General features: G+C 45.1%; 1 protein-coding gene across 1 annotated transcript; it reads left to right on the plus strand.

Annotated features, from left to right (window-relative positions):
- Nucleotides 1–10,054: 10,054 nt before the first annotated feature.
- LAMTOR5 (late endosomal/lysosomal adaptor, MAPK and MTOR activator 5) lies at nucleotides 10,055–16,721 on the plus strand. Its single transcript, XM_084756830.1, has 4 exons — nucleotides 10,055–10,307; nucleotides 11,271–11,332; nucleotides 13,941–14,058; nucleotides 16,265–16,721. The coding sequence occupies exons 1-4, from the start codon at nucleotides 10,147–10,149 to the stop codon at nucleotides 16,323–16,325; spliced, it is 402 nt and encodes a 133-aa protein (XP_084612956.1). The 5' UTR covers nucleotides 10,055–10,146; the 3' UTR covers nucleotides 16,326–16,721.
- The last annotated feature ends 719 nt before the right edge of the window (nucleotides 16,722–17,440 follow it).

Here is a 17,440-nt window from a genome sequence, read left to right on the forward strand (position 1 = left end):
ACAATGTGTAACACAAAGCTCCTTGAGGAAGTGGGTCTCGCCTGCTTTCCTGTTACCCAGCACAGAACTTGGCAAACTAGGGGCAGAAGATCCATAAAGTCACTGGATCTGCAGCGAGGAGGCCACAGCATGAAGCTGGCTCTTGGTGTTGGACACACCACTCAAAATGACGAGCTCTGTTGACCCTGTACACCTGGCTTTCCCCAGCAGAGAGGGAAGGCAGAAGAAGGTAGCACTCACCCCGTTGCCAGCTGTGCACTGCTGCCCCCAATAAAGTTGTTCCCCAAGTAGTGGATAGGCTATGGACATCCAACCTGAGTTCTCCCCTTTTCAACTCAAAACTCCCTCTGGAGGTGACCCTTAAGGCTTTTATTTTATTTTATTTTATTTTTCTGTTTTAGGCATTGTTCTATTGCTGGGAAGAGACACTGTAACCAATGCAACTCTTATAAAGAAAAGCATTTAACTTGGGGCCTTGCTTACAGTTTTGGAGGGTTAGTTAATGAACAGCATGGTGGGAAGTAGACAGGCAGAGTGCTGGAACAGTGGGTGAGCTTTACATCCTGACCCACAGCCAGCAGGCAGAGAGAAACCCTGAGCCTGGCATGAGCTTCTGAAACCTCAGAGCACACCCCTAGTGATGCACGACCTCCAACAAGGACACACTTCCCAATCCTTCCCACACAGTCGCACCCCCTGATGACCATTAAAAATTGAGCCTATGGGGGCCTTCTTATTCAAACCCCACACTTGCTCACCAGGACCGTGTAGTTGACCTGGTCTATGTCCAGGGCCCTTTAAAGACACTTACAAAAAGAACGCCTCCTCCACCACCTCGTTTGCAACTAAAGCTCAAGTTTACCTACTCAGGACCTCAGCTCAGAAGCTCTGGAGGCATTTCTGCTTTGCTTGGCAGGGGCAGCAACAGTGGGCACAGGGCAGGTTATGTCCCGGCTGCAGAGGTCTTTCCAGTGCTATGGGTAGATGTGTGCACCGCCTTGCCTGACACGGAGGGTGTGTTCTTCATGTGTGGTTTGGAGTTTTGTGAGCAGGAGCTCAGGCTGAGGTTTTGTTTTTTTATTTGTTGGCTTGTTTGTTTTCGGGGGTGGGGGGGGTTGGGGGGTTCAAGACAGGGTTTCTCTGTGTAATAGCCCTGGCTGTCCTAGACTCACTTTGTAGACCAGGCTGGCCTTGAACTCACAACGATCTGCCTGCCTCTGCCTCCCAAGTGCTGGGATTAAAGGTGTGCGCCACCACTGCCAGGCTCAGGCTGAGCTTTTTAACACTTCTAGCATTGCCTGGGCTACCACCAATGTCATTTTAGTAACCCTATTCTGTAACTCGGGGGTCAGCTCTTAACTGCTTACAACCTAGCCCGATTCCGCTTGCCTCTACTAGGATTTCTTGAGATACTAACCACAAAACCAGCTTCCATCTACTCTGAATTTGTAAAGTGTCTGAAACTGTGCTTCCGTGTGTATTCTCACCTGGAATCTAGGGCACCGTGAGGTCTGACTAGTCATATCTCCACCAGGGTGGAAATACATCTGAGCTATCAAGGCTCTGCAGCGCTTGCCCAGGGTCTCACGGGAGTATAACGAGATGCTGAGATCAGAGATAAGCCCTTGGAGCAAAAATGGGAATTGCAGAGCAGACTATGACAGTCAGGAAGAAGACGCACTCTGCTCCATGGTGGAGTGGGCAGAGGTGAGGGGGTCATCTGTCCCTACAGCAGTGGCTCTCAACCCTCCTAACGCTGTGACCCTTCTTCGATGCAGCTCCTCATGTTGCAGTGACCCCCCCAACCCTAAAATTATTCTCATTGCTACTTCATAACTGTGACTTTGCTGCAGTTATGAATTTCAATGTAAATGTTTTTGGTGATAGAAGCTGGCCCAAGGGGTTGCCAGCCACAGGCTGAGAACCGCTCCTCTATACCCTCCTCACCTCTGAGGTAAGAACCAACAGTTCTTTACCGACGTGTAGGTGGTGTAATAAAGACATGGGGACAGTCCCCTGTTCAACAAGGGCTCTACGAGGGCAAAGCAGGGCTGGATGGCAGTGGTATCCATTGTTAGCCCACAGACAGGGTCTCTGGAACCCACCTTGGGCTCACAGGAGGCTGGGTAGAGTGACACTTAGCCAACACAAACATAAGCCTGCTTTTGGCTAAAAGCCTCACTGCACAGGCCTGCCCTGAAAATACATTTAATGCCAGGTAATTTCTTTTCCATTTATTTTCAAGAGCTCATTTCACTTACCCAACTCCAAGCCAATAAATCTTAACATTAAGTCTGATTTGATGTGTGATGCAGACAGTCTAATTAAGGCCAGGGTATTTTATCAGCTCCTCTAAGCTGTCTTTTCTCTGGTCTGCAATTTTTTTTTTATGCTGGTGTTGATCATCTTTTTATTCATAAGGGCTTCATTGCCATTTGTCATAGTTGCATTAGCCGGGCATCTATTGAAGGACTGGATCTAGCAGCCTGTGTCTCATTTATCGTTGGTGGCAAAATTAATAAAGCAAAGGGAAAATGGCTTCCCGTTCTGAAACGGTTTTTTAGCCCCACCTTGACTCATCTAAAATATATGTCACACGTTGTCTAGAATCAGAATTCAGCTCAGTGTAGGGCACAGTCCCAAACTTTAGCCTTCACCTACAGACAGCCACATACCCTACTCAGTGGCTGGGCAAGAGTGGCCACCACCCTGTTTCCCCACCCATTTCCTCACTACACACTTATTGAGTGCCTTGTATAGCAGAGGCTCAGACATAGGATAGGTTCATTGGTGAGGACTTGAAAGCATGAAGACCCGAGTTCATGCCCAGGCCCGTGTAAAGGTGCTGAGCATGGTGGCACACGCTTGTAATGAAAGACAGTGGTGGGGGATTGCTGGGACTCGCTAGCCAGCCAGTCTAGCCTAGTCGGTGAGTTCCAAGCCAATGAGAGACGCTGTCCCAAGGAGGGAAACAAGGTTCCCAGGCATGGCATCATACAGAAACACACAAACAACTGTAACGCATAAGCACATGACACATAGGTCTATAAAAGTTTAAAAAGAATCACAGCCCAAGTTAATTAGGTCATGTAACCACTGCTGGCCAAAGTCCAATGGAAGAAAGCTGTCTCAGCCAAAGAACGGTACTGAGGGCAAGCTGGACTGCTCATCTGTTCTTCTTGCCTCTGGGAGGGTGATTGTACCAAACCGTTCCTTCTGTTAACAAAAAGTCACCAAGGGTCTCTTTGATCCTGCTTTGACTTGTGGGCTTCTCCCCAGGGAAGCCACAATAACGACTCACTAACTGGGTGGCTTACCCACAAGTCTGGAGGATGGGGTCCAAATCGAGGTTTTGGCAGAATAGTTTCCTCTCGGCTGCTCTCCTCGGCGGATAGGCAGCTGCTTACAGCCAGAGCCTGGCTCTCCCTAGATGCGTCTCTTTATATGAGGGCGTCAATTACATAGGGTTAAGGCCTACCCTAATTTTACCTTGGCTGCCCTTAAAGGTCCTGCCCCCAAACAAGGTCACTGGGGGGAGGGGGTTGGGAATCCTTACACGTGAATTTCGAAGGGGTCAAAGGTCAACTCAAAACAGTGTCCCTCTCTGAAGCAGTTTTAACTATGGCTCAATAGCATCTGGCAGCATGATAGAGGTGGGATACTGGAGTTCTGCATGGAAATGAGTTTTTTTTTTAAACGTTTTAAAAAACGTTATTTATTCATTACATACACAGTGTTCTGTCTGCACTTACACCTGCAGGCCAGAAGAGGGCACCAGATCTCATTATAGATGGTTGTGTGACACACACAGTGTTCTGTCTGCATGTAGACCTACACGCCAGAAGAGGGCACCAGATCTCATTATAGATGGTGTGTGACACACAGTGGTGTTCTGTCTGTATATACACCTGCATGCCAGAAGAGGGCACCAGATCTCATTATAGATGGTTGTGTGACACACACAGTGTTCTGTCTGCATGTAGACCTACACGCCAGAAGAGGGCACCAGATCTCATTATAGATGGTGTGTGACACACAGTGGTGTTCTGTCTGTATATACACCTGCACGCCAGAAGAGGGCACCAGATCTCATTATAGATGGTTGTGAGCCACCATGTGGTTGCTGGGAATTGAACTCATGACCTCTAGAAGAGCAGTCAGTGCTCTTAACCACTGAGCCATCTCTCCAGCCACCAGAATTGACTAGCTGCAAACCTGTGGCCTCTGCCTTCAGAGTTTGGGAATTTCAGTTGCATGACACCATAACCGGCCCACAACGGCAGTGTCTTCTGAGCTTTGCTATTTTTTTGGTTTGGTTTGGTTTGGTTTGGTTTTTCGAGACAGGGTTTCTCAGTGTAGCCTTGGCTATCCTGGACTCACTTTGTAGACCAGGCTGGCCTTAAACTCACAGAGGTCTGCCTCTGCCTGCTTGAGTGCTGGGATTACAGGCATGCGCCAGTGCACCCAACTCTGAGCTTTACGTTTTTAACTGCTAGAAGATAGTAATATTAGCTACTGTTACTACAAAGAAAGAAAAGAAAAAAGGATACGGTGATTGAGGGTGAGTCTCTCAGTGGATAGCTGTCAGCTCCTACACAGGGACCACTAATGACATCAATGCCATGTGCAGGAGTCAAGTTTCTATCTAGTCTCAGGTCTCAGTGCTGTTCCCACAGGACACCCCTGGTCCCAGCCCGTGGTTCCCACCAGGGCCCTGTGCTGCAGCTAAGAGAGAGGTGCTTGAGCTGGGAAGACTTAGGCGGTCCTGTGACATGCCTGCCCTGCCTCTGCCTTACCTACCCCCTGTGTACTTTTTCTTAGAAGCATTAGAGTTAGGGCTGGAGCTTCAGATGACTTTATTTTTCTCTCACTGTATTTTATAATTTTACATAAAATGTATACCTTTTATCCAAAGAGCTAATAATAATAAAAATCAATACAGCTATATCATTTGGCATAGCCTTACAATGAAGCTATGTAGATTCGGCTTCTCCCAAATCTATATAGGCTTCTCCTACAGCAATCGTTTGTGCTGTTATTTTTCTCATGTGCCACATCATCTGGACCATAATTACCCTGAGGAAACACACAGATTTTCTGATTCAAATTGACTCTGATAATGCACCAGCCTCTCTCACATAAAGTAGCCCATGTAATCATTCCCACACCGTGATGAGACAGAAAATAGTGCTCCCATGCCAAAGGCCCCCCAGAGACTCAAAGATCCCATGGGTGGCCAATGTCCTGGCTAGGATTCAAATGTATGAGTCTGACTCAAAGGCCACCCACCACATTTGATACTTGAGACTGTCTACCAATTCAGGAGGTTTATACATCTCCTCCCACCCCTCAACACTCGCCCCCACACCCCCCCCCCACACCACGCCTTCATTGTGCAGTTTTCTATGTCCTTGGTGCCCCCTAGTGGCCGATTGGGTTCACTGCACAAAGGCCTGTAACTAAGCACTAGAGAGAAGCTATGGGCTGGTGCCGTCTCTCTGCATCCAGAGCACAGCTGGGCCCACCATTAAAGATCTTTGCTTCTTTTTTTGACAGGGTCTTTCTGTGTATCTCAGACTGTTTTCATCTTACTAGATGGTTCAGGTAGGTTCAGATTCATAGAAATCCTGAGTGCTGGGATTTCAGTGACGTACCACCATGGTCCACAAATACTGTACCTGAGTCCCTCAGGAAGACTGCAGGAGTCAAGGCAGAAGAAACAGCACCAAAATAGCACCATGTAAGATGTGGGGTTCCGACCCGGTACCACCTTCCCCCTCCCGGGTGGGGTATGTGGGCTTTGGCATTTTCTGCTGTGCCCACCAGGGACTTTTCACTTCTCAAAGCTGGTTTGCAGGGAGGGGAGAGATTTAAAAATAAAATTGAAGTTAAGGACTTGATAGTTTTTATACCGAGAGCGTGGAAGGGTACGGAGAGGAGGGGCAGAGCGGGGAGAGGAGCTGGGAAGGAAGACCAAGCAAGGGAAAGTACTATGATACCGCCTCAAGGAAACCTGCTGCCCTGTGTGCAAACGTACACATTAAAAGTCAAAAGTGTCGCCAAGAAGCGCTGAGCCAGCTTCTGTTTCTCCGCCGGGGCCTCACGTGCAGAGACGGAGGAGAAGGTCTTCTATCCCTTCCTGTAGCGTAAATGCAAGAAAAACTCCAACCCAGTGAGGCTAGTGCTCTGATCTGGATGTCTGGGATTTCTTCCCCTCATTCCAGAAATGGCTTCTAGCATTCAAAACCGAGAATATAAGAGTCAGCAGGTACCCTGAATGCTAAAGAAAACAGAAAGCAATGCAAAGTCGGATGCCCCATATAAACACCACCCGAGTTCCAGCCCCCAGCCTCACTTCCGTAGCTTTCCTTCCCTCTACCCACCCAAGCAGGGCAGAAGGGAGCAAAATGGGGCGCGGGACGGACAGGACACAACAACGTGTCACTTCCCATGTGCCAAATCCCTTCCCCTTCCTGTTTGCTTCTTTTCCCCTGAAAGGCCAACCTCAGAGCTTAAGAAGTGGCTTAACCTGTAGCCCTTTCTGAACGTCCTTTCATCCTTCTTCTGGCTTTGAGATCATCTGAGACACCCTGCAGACATACTCCACAACACTGGAGCCAATGTTCACTCAAGGCTACGGAGACCTTGAAATGTGGTCAGCCTGCACTGTAATGTGCCAAAGTGCAAAATATACTTCATATTTTAAAGACTTAATACAGCAGAAAAAAAATAGCACTAAAAATATCAATTACATGTTGAAATTACTCTTTAGATAGACAAAATGGTGTCAAATTTTAATGTCTTCTGTTTTCTTTATGTGGCTCCCAGGCTACCTAAAACTACAAACGCGGCTCCCATCATATGTGTTTGGACAGCGCTGTGGAGGTCTGGAGAGCCAGAAGCCGGCAGAAGCGAGAGCTCGGTGGTAGAGTAGGCTCAGCAGGCTCCTCAGCACAGCAAAACAAAACAGAAAGGCAAGGCCAAGCCAAGGAGGCTCAACTCAGTAACATTTTTACCACTTGGGACGGCAGGGAGGCAGAGCTGATACTGTCTCCTCAGGCATAGCGTTGGCAAGGGGCAGGTTTTCTCCTGGACAACTGGGGCAAACTCTGCTGGAAATAGTATGTACTGTGTGTTTTTAAACACAAAGTCTTAATATGAATCCCAGGCTGGCCTGGAAGTCCCTATCTTCCACCCTCAGCCCCCAAGTGCCGGGGTTACTGGCATGCCTTATGGTGTGCGACGCCAAGGCTCTCATTTAAGGGTATCTTTCTACTGCTGTTTTAAATCTGGATGCCCCACATTGTGCTACCCTACAACTCAGGCCATTTCTCCAAAGCCGTGCCTCCAAAGTCCGAATTACACCACATAAACTGGAACCCTAAGAAAGTTCAAGTTCTGGAACCACAAGATAGGGAGATGGATCAGTCAGCATTCTTACCTCACAAACATGAATACGGGGGTCATGCTTGTAATCCCAACACTGGAGATGCTGATATAGGTGGAGACAAGAAAATCATTGAGGCTAGCTGGCCAGCCAGGGTAGCCCAACCAAAGCCCCAGACTAGCGATAGACCCTGTCTCAAAAAAAACAAGGTTAATGGCACCTGAGGAACAAGCCGAGGCTGGCTTCTGACCTCTACCTGCACATGCACACGCATGCTTGTAAACATGCAAACACATTGAACCTAAGCATACACATGCACCAGGACACACATGAGCAAACATACAAACACACAATTCTGGAAGCAGAGACAAGCATGGTGGTTCACACCTGCAATCATAGCATCAGGAAGGCTGAGGCAGGAGAATCACATGTTAGAGGAAAGCCTGAGCTGTAAAGTTAAAAACAAAAAACCAACCAAACAAAAAACTTGCAAACTTCATTTTAACAATACTGTAATGAACAGTATCTAAATTCAAGGACTAAGTCAGACTTAGTTTTTTTTTTTTTTTTTTACTCAGAAAACAGACTGAGTAAATGCCAAAGGTCAGACTGCTGCAGAGAACCCAGTGCATGGCGTGCAGCACAGGAAGGAGTAGAGATGAATACAGAGCAGGCAGCCATGGGTACGCCACCATTGTCATCAAAGCTCTGGGTGCGGATCTGCACTGCTTTTCTGGGGAATAATTCATAAATATATAGCAGAAGTCTTTAAAATGATCAGACCTGTTAACCAAACGATCTATTTCTAGTAACTAACCATAAAGACAAAAATGTAAATTTAAAAGAAAATGTAAATGAAAGACCACTCAGCAGTTAGGAGCACTGGCTGCTCTTCCAGAGGATCCAGGTTCAATTCCCAGCACCCACATGGCAGCTCACAGCTGTCTGTAACTCCAGTTATAGAGACCCCAAGACCCTCACACAGACATACATGCAGGCAAAACACTAATGCACATGAAATAAAAAAATTTTAATGTGAATGCACAATGTCTGGCTATAAGAATATTCAACCAGCTGGGCGGTGGTGGCGCACGCCTTTAAGCACTTGGGAGGCAGAGGCAGGAGGGTCTCTGTAAATTCGAGACCAGCCTGGTTTACAAAGTAAGTCCAGGAAAGCCAGGATTACACAGAGAAACCCTGTCTTGAAAAACCAAAAAAAAAAAAAAAAAAAAAAAAAAAAAAAAAAAGAATATTCTACAGCAGGACAATGGCACCACTGGGGTAGGGGGAGCTGTGGGAACACAAGAGCAACTTAATTAGTTACTAATAAATAGTAAATGAGCTTTAGGTGCAGCTCTAATGACAAACTCAGGGAGTTTTTGCAACCATCACAAACAAAGTAAACAAATAATTAATGTCATGGAAAGGTACTTATGTTTGATAAACTCTGTTAAGAAACCCTACTATAGAGTTCAGTACTGTATATACATATGTCTGTCAATTAGCTTTAAAAAAACAATAGAAATAATACATTTGCAAAGTCAGCCATATGGAAAGGATGTTTTCCAAAGTATGCTATGGAACTGTCTCTGGAGGATAGGACTGTGGGTGGTTAATTTAGTCTAAAGTTTGGTTTTTTTGTTTTTTGTTTTTTGTTTTGTTTTTTAATTTAAGTGTACAGTGTCTTGCCTGCATGTACACCATAAGAGGGCACCAGACCTCATTATAGATGGTTGTGAGCCACCATGTGGTTGTCGGGAATTGAACTCAGGACCTTTGGGAAAAGCAAGCAGTGCTTTTAACCTCTGAGCCATCTTTCCAGCCTCCTATTTTAAAGTTTTAAACAAGGTATGCTGGTGTAATTCCAGCATTTTGAAGGTGAAGACAGAGGGATCAATAGTTCAAGGCCAGCCTCAGATACATTGCAAATTTGAGGGCAGTGGAGGCTATATGGGATACAGTCTCTAAAACAACAACAAAAAGGAAATATAAATTTAAAAAATTAGAGCTGCCAGGCATGGTGATGCACACCTGTAATCCCAGCACTTGGGGAGGCAGCGGCAAGTGTATCTCTGTGAGTTCGAGGCCAGCCTGGTCTACAAAGTGAGTCCAGGACAGCCAAAGCTACACAGAGAAGCCCTGTCTCAGAAAAAAAAAATTTTTTTTAAATCAAAGTTATTTTTAAAGTAATAACCTAGTCTTCATTATCACTTAAATTTTACACCTACTTTCTTTCCCCAAAACTTTCAACACCCTAGCTATTAGAAGTATCAATGCAAACTAAGTGTGGTGGCTCATGTCAGTAAATCCCAGGACCCAGGACGAAGACTTCGAGGCTAGTCTGAAAGAGCAAAGAAGGTGCCAGTGTCTTAAGCTTCTAATACTTTCCAAACACCCAGCTTGGGATTTCATCCTGTACCATCTCTTCATTTACTCCCGCGTGTGCATCCCTTCCCAACGGTCCTGTGTCTCCTTGGTGATTGCTTTACAGGAGACCTTGCACGACCTGCCTGGTTACATTACAACTTAAACAAGGTCCAGCTCTGGCTAGGGCAGGAAGTCATTTGAACCGAAATCCAAAGGTTAAAAAAAAAAATCACTAAGACCAAGTGCTAGGTCAGAAACAGAGGCCCTGGGGCCCGAGTGCACACATCTCTGGGGCTGGAGAGTAACCTGAAGGCCCCATCTGAACAGCAGCCAGCACCCGTCCTGTCACAGCAGGCAGATCTTTTTTAAAAGAGCGCAAACCCAGCGCCGCGATGAATTTGGTCCCTCTGGAGACGCCATCCAGGCGCCCGCCTCGCTCGAGTCACGTGACCGAGGCTGTCGGTGAAGGAGGAAGCGTTTTGCTGCGGGGTCCAGGGCTGGGGCTGACAGCGGGCGGGATGGAGACGACTTTGGAGCAGCATTTGGAAGACACGTGAGTAGTGCGTGCGCTCGGGACAGGGGAGCTGGAGCGAGACAGGCGGCAAGGACTGCGAGTGTCTGCGGAAATGTTTGGGGTACTAGGCGCGGCGAGCGAGCGACTTGTGCTGATACACGGGCAACCCCTGACTTGACTCGAAAATTAAAGTTTCGCCGGGCTCTGTACGCTTCCTTTTGGAGCAAGAGTCTCCCTCCCAAGAGAGAGAGAGGCCCAAATCACCTGTCACGTTGAATGAAGTCTTCTGTAGGGTCCGAGAAGCTCTTCAGACGTTTGGGAAACGTTAAGTTTAGGGAAGGATGTACCAGGTGCGCTAAATTGAGCCCCCGCAGTGCAAATGCACACGCTTATCTTCCCGCGTGTGTAAGCTGTCCGTTACTCCGCACTCACGGGCTTGCTTTTGTTTTTGCTTTTCAAGACAGGGGTCTCTCTGTGTAGCCTTGACTGTCCTAGACTCTCTTTGTAGACCAGGCTGGCCTCGAACTCACAGAGATCCGCCTGCCTCTGCCTCCCGAGTGCTGGGATTAAAAGTGTGCGCCACCATGCCCAGCTTACTCCGCACTTGTGAAGTAAAGACATCCCTTTAAATTTTTCGGCTATCTCTGTAAAATGTAAAATTGGGAAGTGTAAAGGGGCTTACAAGGAGACACTTCCCTCTTCAGCTTCCTAACCCCCTCCGAGAACAATTCCTGTTACTTAGATGTTTAGCAGTCGTCTTAACGCTATCCTAGAGCACACTTCGATGAAGCCCAGAGGTGCCTGGGCTCACAGTCAGCTGTGAGGAAATGGTTTCTTTATTTAAACAAATCACAGTTTTTCTTTTGGAAGGGGGCGAAAATTTCTTAAAAGGATGATTTGAAGTGCTTAATGCTTAGTGCATAGAAAACCTGCTTGTACTACAATAATTTTAAGTATTTCTTCACTTCATCTTGTTTGTCTTTCTTGTGCTCCTAAAACTAGAATGAAGAATCCATCCATTGTTGGAGTACTGTGCACAGACTCACAAGGACTTAATCTGGGCTGTAAGTGTCTCAAAACCAGTCTCCCTTTGAGGTTCACGGGGTCTGTCTGTCTTTACTACTGTTTTCTAGCTTTTATTCCTGTTAACCTTTTTTTTTCTTTTTCTTTTTTTTCTTTTCTTCTTCTTTTTTTTTTTTTTTTTTTTTTTTTTTTTTTTTTTTGGTTTTTCGAGACAGGGTTTCTCTGTGTAGCCTTGGCTGTCCTGGACTCACTTTGTAGACCAGGCTGGCCTCGAACTCACAGCGATCCGCCTGCCTCTGCCTCCCAAGTGCTGGGACTAAAGGCGTGCGCCACCACGCCCGGCTCCTGTTAACCTTTTTGATCGTAGAGATTATCTCCAAGTAAGACTAGAAAACTGAGGCCTTCCAATTGTTTTTTTGTTTTTGTTTTCCCAGAGCTGAGGACTGAACCCAGGGCCTTGCGCTTGCTGGGCAGGCACTGTAACACTGAGCTAAATCCCCAACCTGCCTTCCAGTTGTTTTTTTTTTTAAAGGTAGAAATGTTCCTCACAGATCAAAATGGCTTTGAACAATTTTCAAGCGGTCTAGAAAAGGGACTGTCAGGCTATATTATTTCCTTCATTGCCTCAATAACCCTGGAAGATGGGTGAGGCTGTTAGTACAGCCACTCTTAACCGTAAGCTAATGTCAGTAGAATAAGGATTTCAAAGATCTGACTTCAACCCCATTCTCCTAGTCTGTCTGCTAGCAATGTGAGCCCAGAACAGAAGGAGCCTCCAATTTTTTTTCATTGGGTTATTTGATAATGCTATGATCTATAATAACATAATGGTATATAATAATAATAATAATAAAATGGAGAGTTATATGTGTTAGGCTCTCTTAAGTATCAGACCATCTTTTTTTTTTTTTTTTTAATGTACTCTACAAGGCTCTGTTTGCCCTGGAACTCACTTTGTAGACCAGGCGGGCCTGTAACTCACAGAGATCGCCTGCCTCTGCCCCCTGAATGCTGGGGGAAAGGCGTGCACCATCACACCCAGCCACACACCATTCTTAGTGTTTTACATTGTAAAACGTAAATATTCCCCCTCAAAAGCCCTTTGTGGTAAAGAAATTAAAACATGGAGCTTAAATACTTTGCCAGAGGTTATACAACTAATTAATGGTTGAGATAGGATATTTTAGCTGCCTCCAAAGCTTAAAACACTCAGTACAGCTGGGCACGGTGGCACACACCTTTAATCTCAGCACTAGGGAGGCAGAAGCAGGCAGATCTCTGTGAGCTCAAGGCCAACCTGGTCTACAAAGCAAGTCCAGGACAGCCAGGGCTCTGTTACACAGAGAAACCCTATCCCAAAAAAACCAAACAACAACAACAAAACCACTCAGTACAGAACCAAGATGTGATGTTCAATACATATAAGGAACTAAGCCCAGAAAGGTAAATAGCTAAGGTTAATTAATGTCAGAAACTGGTATACCCAGGAATTCTTTCAACTAATACAAGACTTTTTAGAGCTCTGACCTTTTGCTGTTATGGTAACTGACAGAGGCAATGGAGCAAAGGTAAAAGTTTTAAAGCATTTTTCAAGTCACTAATGGAAAATCTTAAATTCACATGTGAAAATCTACAAGCTTCAAAGTGTGAAGTTACTATTTGCAGTAGCCCTTCAGGGTGCACTTTGCCCTGTGGGTTTTTACATAGTAATAGTGAATCCAGGGTTTCTGCCCAGGTGGTGTATTGTCTACTACCTTAGTTTCAAATGTAAGCAAGCCTGTTACCTTTATTTCAGGAATCTATTGGAAGCTTGCTGGTTACCTTTTGTACCTCAAACCTGATTTAGTTAATAATACAAGCTAAAAAATGGTAAAGAATCCTTGGGATATTTGAAAGTAGCCCAGCAAGCTTATGCTAACGGAAGTACTGCTTACAGGTCTTCACATATGCTGGCAAGGTGAGCTTAAAGCTGAACTTTTGAGTAATGACTTGTTCTTTGAGGATGAATTTAGAAAAAGAATTATCAGGACCAGGCGTTTGTGGCGCACGCCTTTAATCCCAGCACTCGGGAGGCACAGGCAGGCGAATCATTGTAAGTTCAAGGCCAACCTGGTCTACAAAGCAAGTCCAGGACAGCCAAGGCTAACACAGAGAGACCCTGTCTCAAAAAACAAAACAACAACAACAACAACAAAAAGAAAGACAGACAGAAAGAAAGAAAGAAAGAAAGAAAGAAAGAAAGAAAGAAAGAAAATCAGATTTCCCACAAGGAATTAATTAGTTTCGACAAGTCCCTATCCATACCTTTGAATGTCTTAGTTTCAGCAAGGTTCCTATAAAATAAGTTTATGACTATCAGATAAGTTGAATTACGGCTTCCTTATCTGCTTGGGAAGGTGCTTAGAGATAGCATGGTGATGGGAATATCTTTGAAAACTGCATGCCATTTATGACTTTACTGATTTAAGAACACTGAGGTAATCAGCTGGGTACCAGGTAGGGGAAATCATTTCATGTCAGTACCTAACCTAAAGGCAAAAAGCCATAAGCTGAGTTTCTTTTTCACAAATAATAATGAAGGAGATATTAAACTATAGGTTTCTATTCTTTTTCAGACCCTTAGGTAACAGTTTGATCACTATTTTGCAGGCCGTGGTACCCTGTCGGATGAGCATGCTGGAGTGATATCTGTTCTAGCCCAGCAGGCAGCTAAGCTGACCTCTGACCCCACTGACATCCCTGTGGTATGCTTAGAATCAGACCATGGGTGAGTGCATAGCCCCACGTCCCTTTCTCCTTCCCAAACTGTGACTGGGCTTTCTCCTGCTTACTTCAGTAGCTCCTTACTCAGTGAACCACAGGACCAGTGGGCATTCAGGCCGCATGACAGGCCTGAGAGATAAGAACTGTCACGAACTGTCAGGTTGCTCCCCCTCCCCCCAAAAAGAGAAAAATAGTAAAAGCGCGCGCGCGCGCGCACACACACACACACACACACACACACATAAAAGAATAGTTGAATAGAATTCTCTAATATGTTAAAGATATTCCAAGATAAACATCTTTATAAAAATACTAAATAAAGAAAAAATATAAAACTAGGGCTGGAAAAGATGGCTCAGTGGTTAAGAGCACTGGCTGCTCTTCCAGAGGTCTTGAGTTCAATTTCCAGTAACCTCTTGGTGGCTCACAACCGTCTATAATGCCCTCTTCTGGCCTCCAGGTGTACATGCAGATAGAACTCTGATATTAATAAAGTAAAAGCAAAGTAAAGAAAGGAAGGAAGGAATCAAAAAACAAAACGAAACTATGGGGGCTAGAGAGATGTCAGTATTTAAGATGAGTGCTTGAGCCACAGTTCTGAGGACTGGAGTTTAGATCCTAACACACCAGCTCCCAGATAACAAGCTGGGAATCCCCACAAAAACCTGTAATCTCAGCTCCCAGGTTGAGGGAAGGGCAGAAACAGGAGGATTGCTGGGGCTTGCTATCTTCCAGTCTAGCAGAGAAAAGGAGTTCCAGGTTCAGGGATAAGACCCTGCATCGAAAGAATAGATGCATGGTGACAGAGGACACCTAATACCTTCTTTTGACCTGTACATAGGTGTGTATATCTACACACACACCTGTATATGCACACTCACATTGACGTAGATAAAAAATGCATACTACAAGCTGGGCAGTGGTGGCACTCACCCTTAATCCTAGCACACAGGAGACAGAGGCAGAGGTAGGAAGATCTCTGTGCATCCAAGGCCAGCCTGGTCTACAAAGTGAGTCTAGGACAGCCAGGGCTGTTACACAGAGAAACCCTGTCTCTGAAAAACAACAATAACAACAAAAATCACAGTGTGATCAATTTGGGGGATAGAGAAAAAGAGGATATTAATATTAAGTGTTACATGTATACAGAATAAAATTAAAGCCGGGATCAGCAAGATGGCTCAGCAAATGGAGGTGCTTGCCACCAGCCCGGTGACCTGACCTTGGTGCTGGGAACCCATGTGGTCAGAGGGGAACAGACGCCATGAAGTTGTCTTCTGACCCTAGCATGCAAGCACACGCACGCACATGCACACACACTAGGTAACATGTAGTAAAAATTAGGGGCTGGGGAGTTGGCCCAATGATTAAAAGCACATACTGTTCTTCCAGAGTCTGCATCAGCTCTCGGCACCTACATTTAGCAGCTCACAACCACTTGTAACTCTGCCTCCACAGGATCTACCACCTTATGGCCTTCTCAGGCATGAATGTACATATAGCACACACAGACACATACATAAACATTAAAAAAAATTTTTAAATATAAAAATTAGGGGTATGGGTTCTGAGGCTAGGTGAATGATAGCATGTGCAAAGTCCTTATTGTAACGCCCTACAACACTATCAAAAACCTACAGGAAAAAAAATCAAAACTATGTTGAACAGTAGGATTAAGCATTAATTTCAAAAATAATAAAAAATTTAAAGGACTAATTTAATTTTTATGTTATAATTAGGCTTGTCCATAATTCTCACCTGTTTCAAGCCCATATATGCTTTTTATTTATTTACTTATTTTTCTTATAGGAAGATTTGTCTCATGGTTTGAGAATATAGTCCCCTTTATGGATGGGAAACCATGGCAGAGGTTATGGCAGCAGGAGTCTGTGACTGGCATATCTTTTTGTTGTTGTTGTTTTTCGAGACAGGGTTTCTCTGTGTAGCCCGGGCTGTCCTGGACTCACTCTGTAGTCCAAGCTGGCCTCGAACACACAGAGATCCACCTGCCTCTGCCTCCTGAGTGCTGGGATTAAAGGCATGCGGCACCATGCCCAGACTGACTGGCACTTCTCAACAGGGACTGTTCATATTGGCTTTTGTATGTAGATATAAATTTGCTATTATTTTGTGTCTTAAACTTAAATCTTTAATCTTAAACTTAAGTCCCATATAAGAGTTTGCTGAGTATCTTCTTTTTTGCTTTTCAGGAACATTATGATCCAGAAACATGATGGCATCACAGTGGCAGTGCACAAAATGGCCTCTTGACATCTCATGTCAGCTCTCCAGCAGCCTGTCACACTTAATGACCTGAACCTGTGTCACATAACTTGTAAAACTATTAAAGCTCCAGAAGTTAGGTCATTCACTTAATGTCCAGTGTGGACTTTCTTATTTATATGGCAACCAGTTACCAAGATACTAGTTAGAAAGGACCATACTTGTTTTGTTTGGGCTTTTGTCAGTTTGCTCTTTGGTGACAGCTACTGCAGTCCAATATTGCAGCTCATTGTTGCCTAGAGCTGTGTAGCCCAGGCTGACCTCAGATTTGTGGTCCCTGCTTCAAACTCCTGTGTCCTGGGGTTGTAGGCATTTGTCACCAAGACCCAACTCACTGTATATAGAACTCTGTTGTGGTCAATAAATCTATCTGTTCAGAGAAAAGTTTGGCTCATTTCTGGTTCTTTAAACTCTTACTTAATGCTCATTTCCTTTTTATCAAATTGTGGGGGGTTTTTCACCAAAATGATCTCTATCCCAAACAAACTTGCTTCTCTTTCAGAAGTTTCTTAAAATATCTGTGTTCTTATGCAAGGATGCATGGACCAAACATTTCCCTCATCCTAGGTGACATAGGTAATATCCTCAAGTCCTTAGTAAGACAAGAAACTATGTGTCATTGTATAATACGGTAGGCACTCTTCATTGCCCTCTTCCTTGATAACATCCTTCTACCTGTCATTCGCTGTTTTGTCTGTCTAACTGAAGCTGAGGGATTAGCACAGTCACCACTTGAACGCCGAGGGCCTGCATTCTTAACACCGCCCACACCATCCAAGAAGCTTTTACCATTTCAGAGTAAAGGGAGTCTTCAACCTTAAGCCATTCTCAACAGAGTACTGCACAAGCAGGCAAAAAGACTTGTTCTCTCTCTCTCTGTCTCTCTGTCTGTCTGTCTGTCTGCCTGTCTCTCTCTCTCTGTGTATTATGTTACTTCTTGTATGGTGTGTGAATTCTGACTTCTGTATACGTGTTGGGATCAGAGAACAATTTTGGGGATTTCATTCTCTCCTACCATGGGTTCTGGGGATCCAACTCAAGATGTCAAGCTATACAACAAGTACTTTTATCCACTGAGCCCCAGCTTATTAGTTTAAATAGTT

This window comes from Acomys minous (assembly GCF_964271855.1).
Source record: "Acomys minous genome assembly, chromosome: 14".
NCBI classification, from domain to species: Eukaryota; Metazoa; Chordata; class Mammalia; order Rodentia; family Muridae; genus Acomys; species Acomys minous.

Excerpts from the sequence above, each read along its gene's own strand:
- LAMTOR5 (XM_084756830.1), top strand. The coding sequence starts at position 10,147 with ATGAATTTGGTCCCTCTGGAGACGCCATCCAGGCGCCCGCCTCGCTCG. Across the intron at positions 11,333-13,940 it reads ACAAGGACTTAATCTGGGCT|GCCGTGGTACCCTGTCGGAT; the intron begins GTAAGTGTCTCA and ends ACTATTTTGCAG. Across the intron at positions 14,059-16,264 it reads TGCTTAGAATCAGACCATGG|GAACATTATGATCCAGAAAC; the intron begins GTGAGTGCATAG and ends TTTGCTTTTCAG.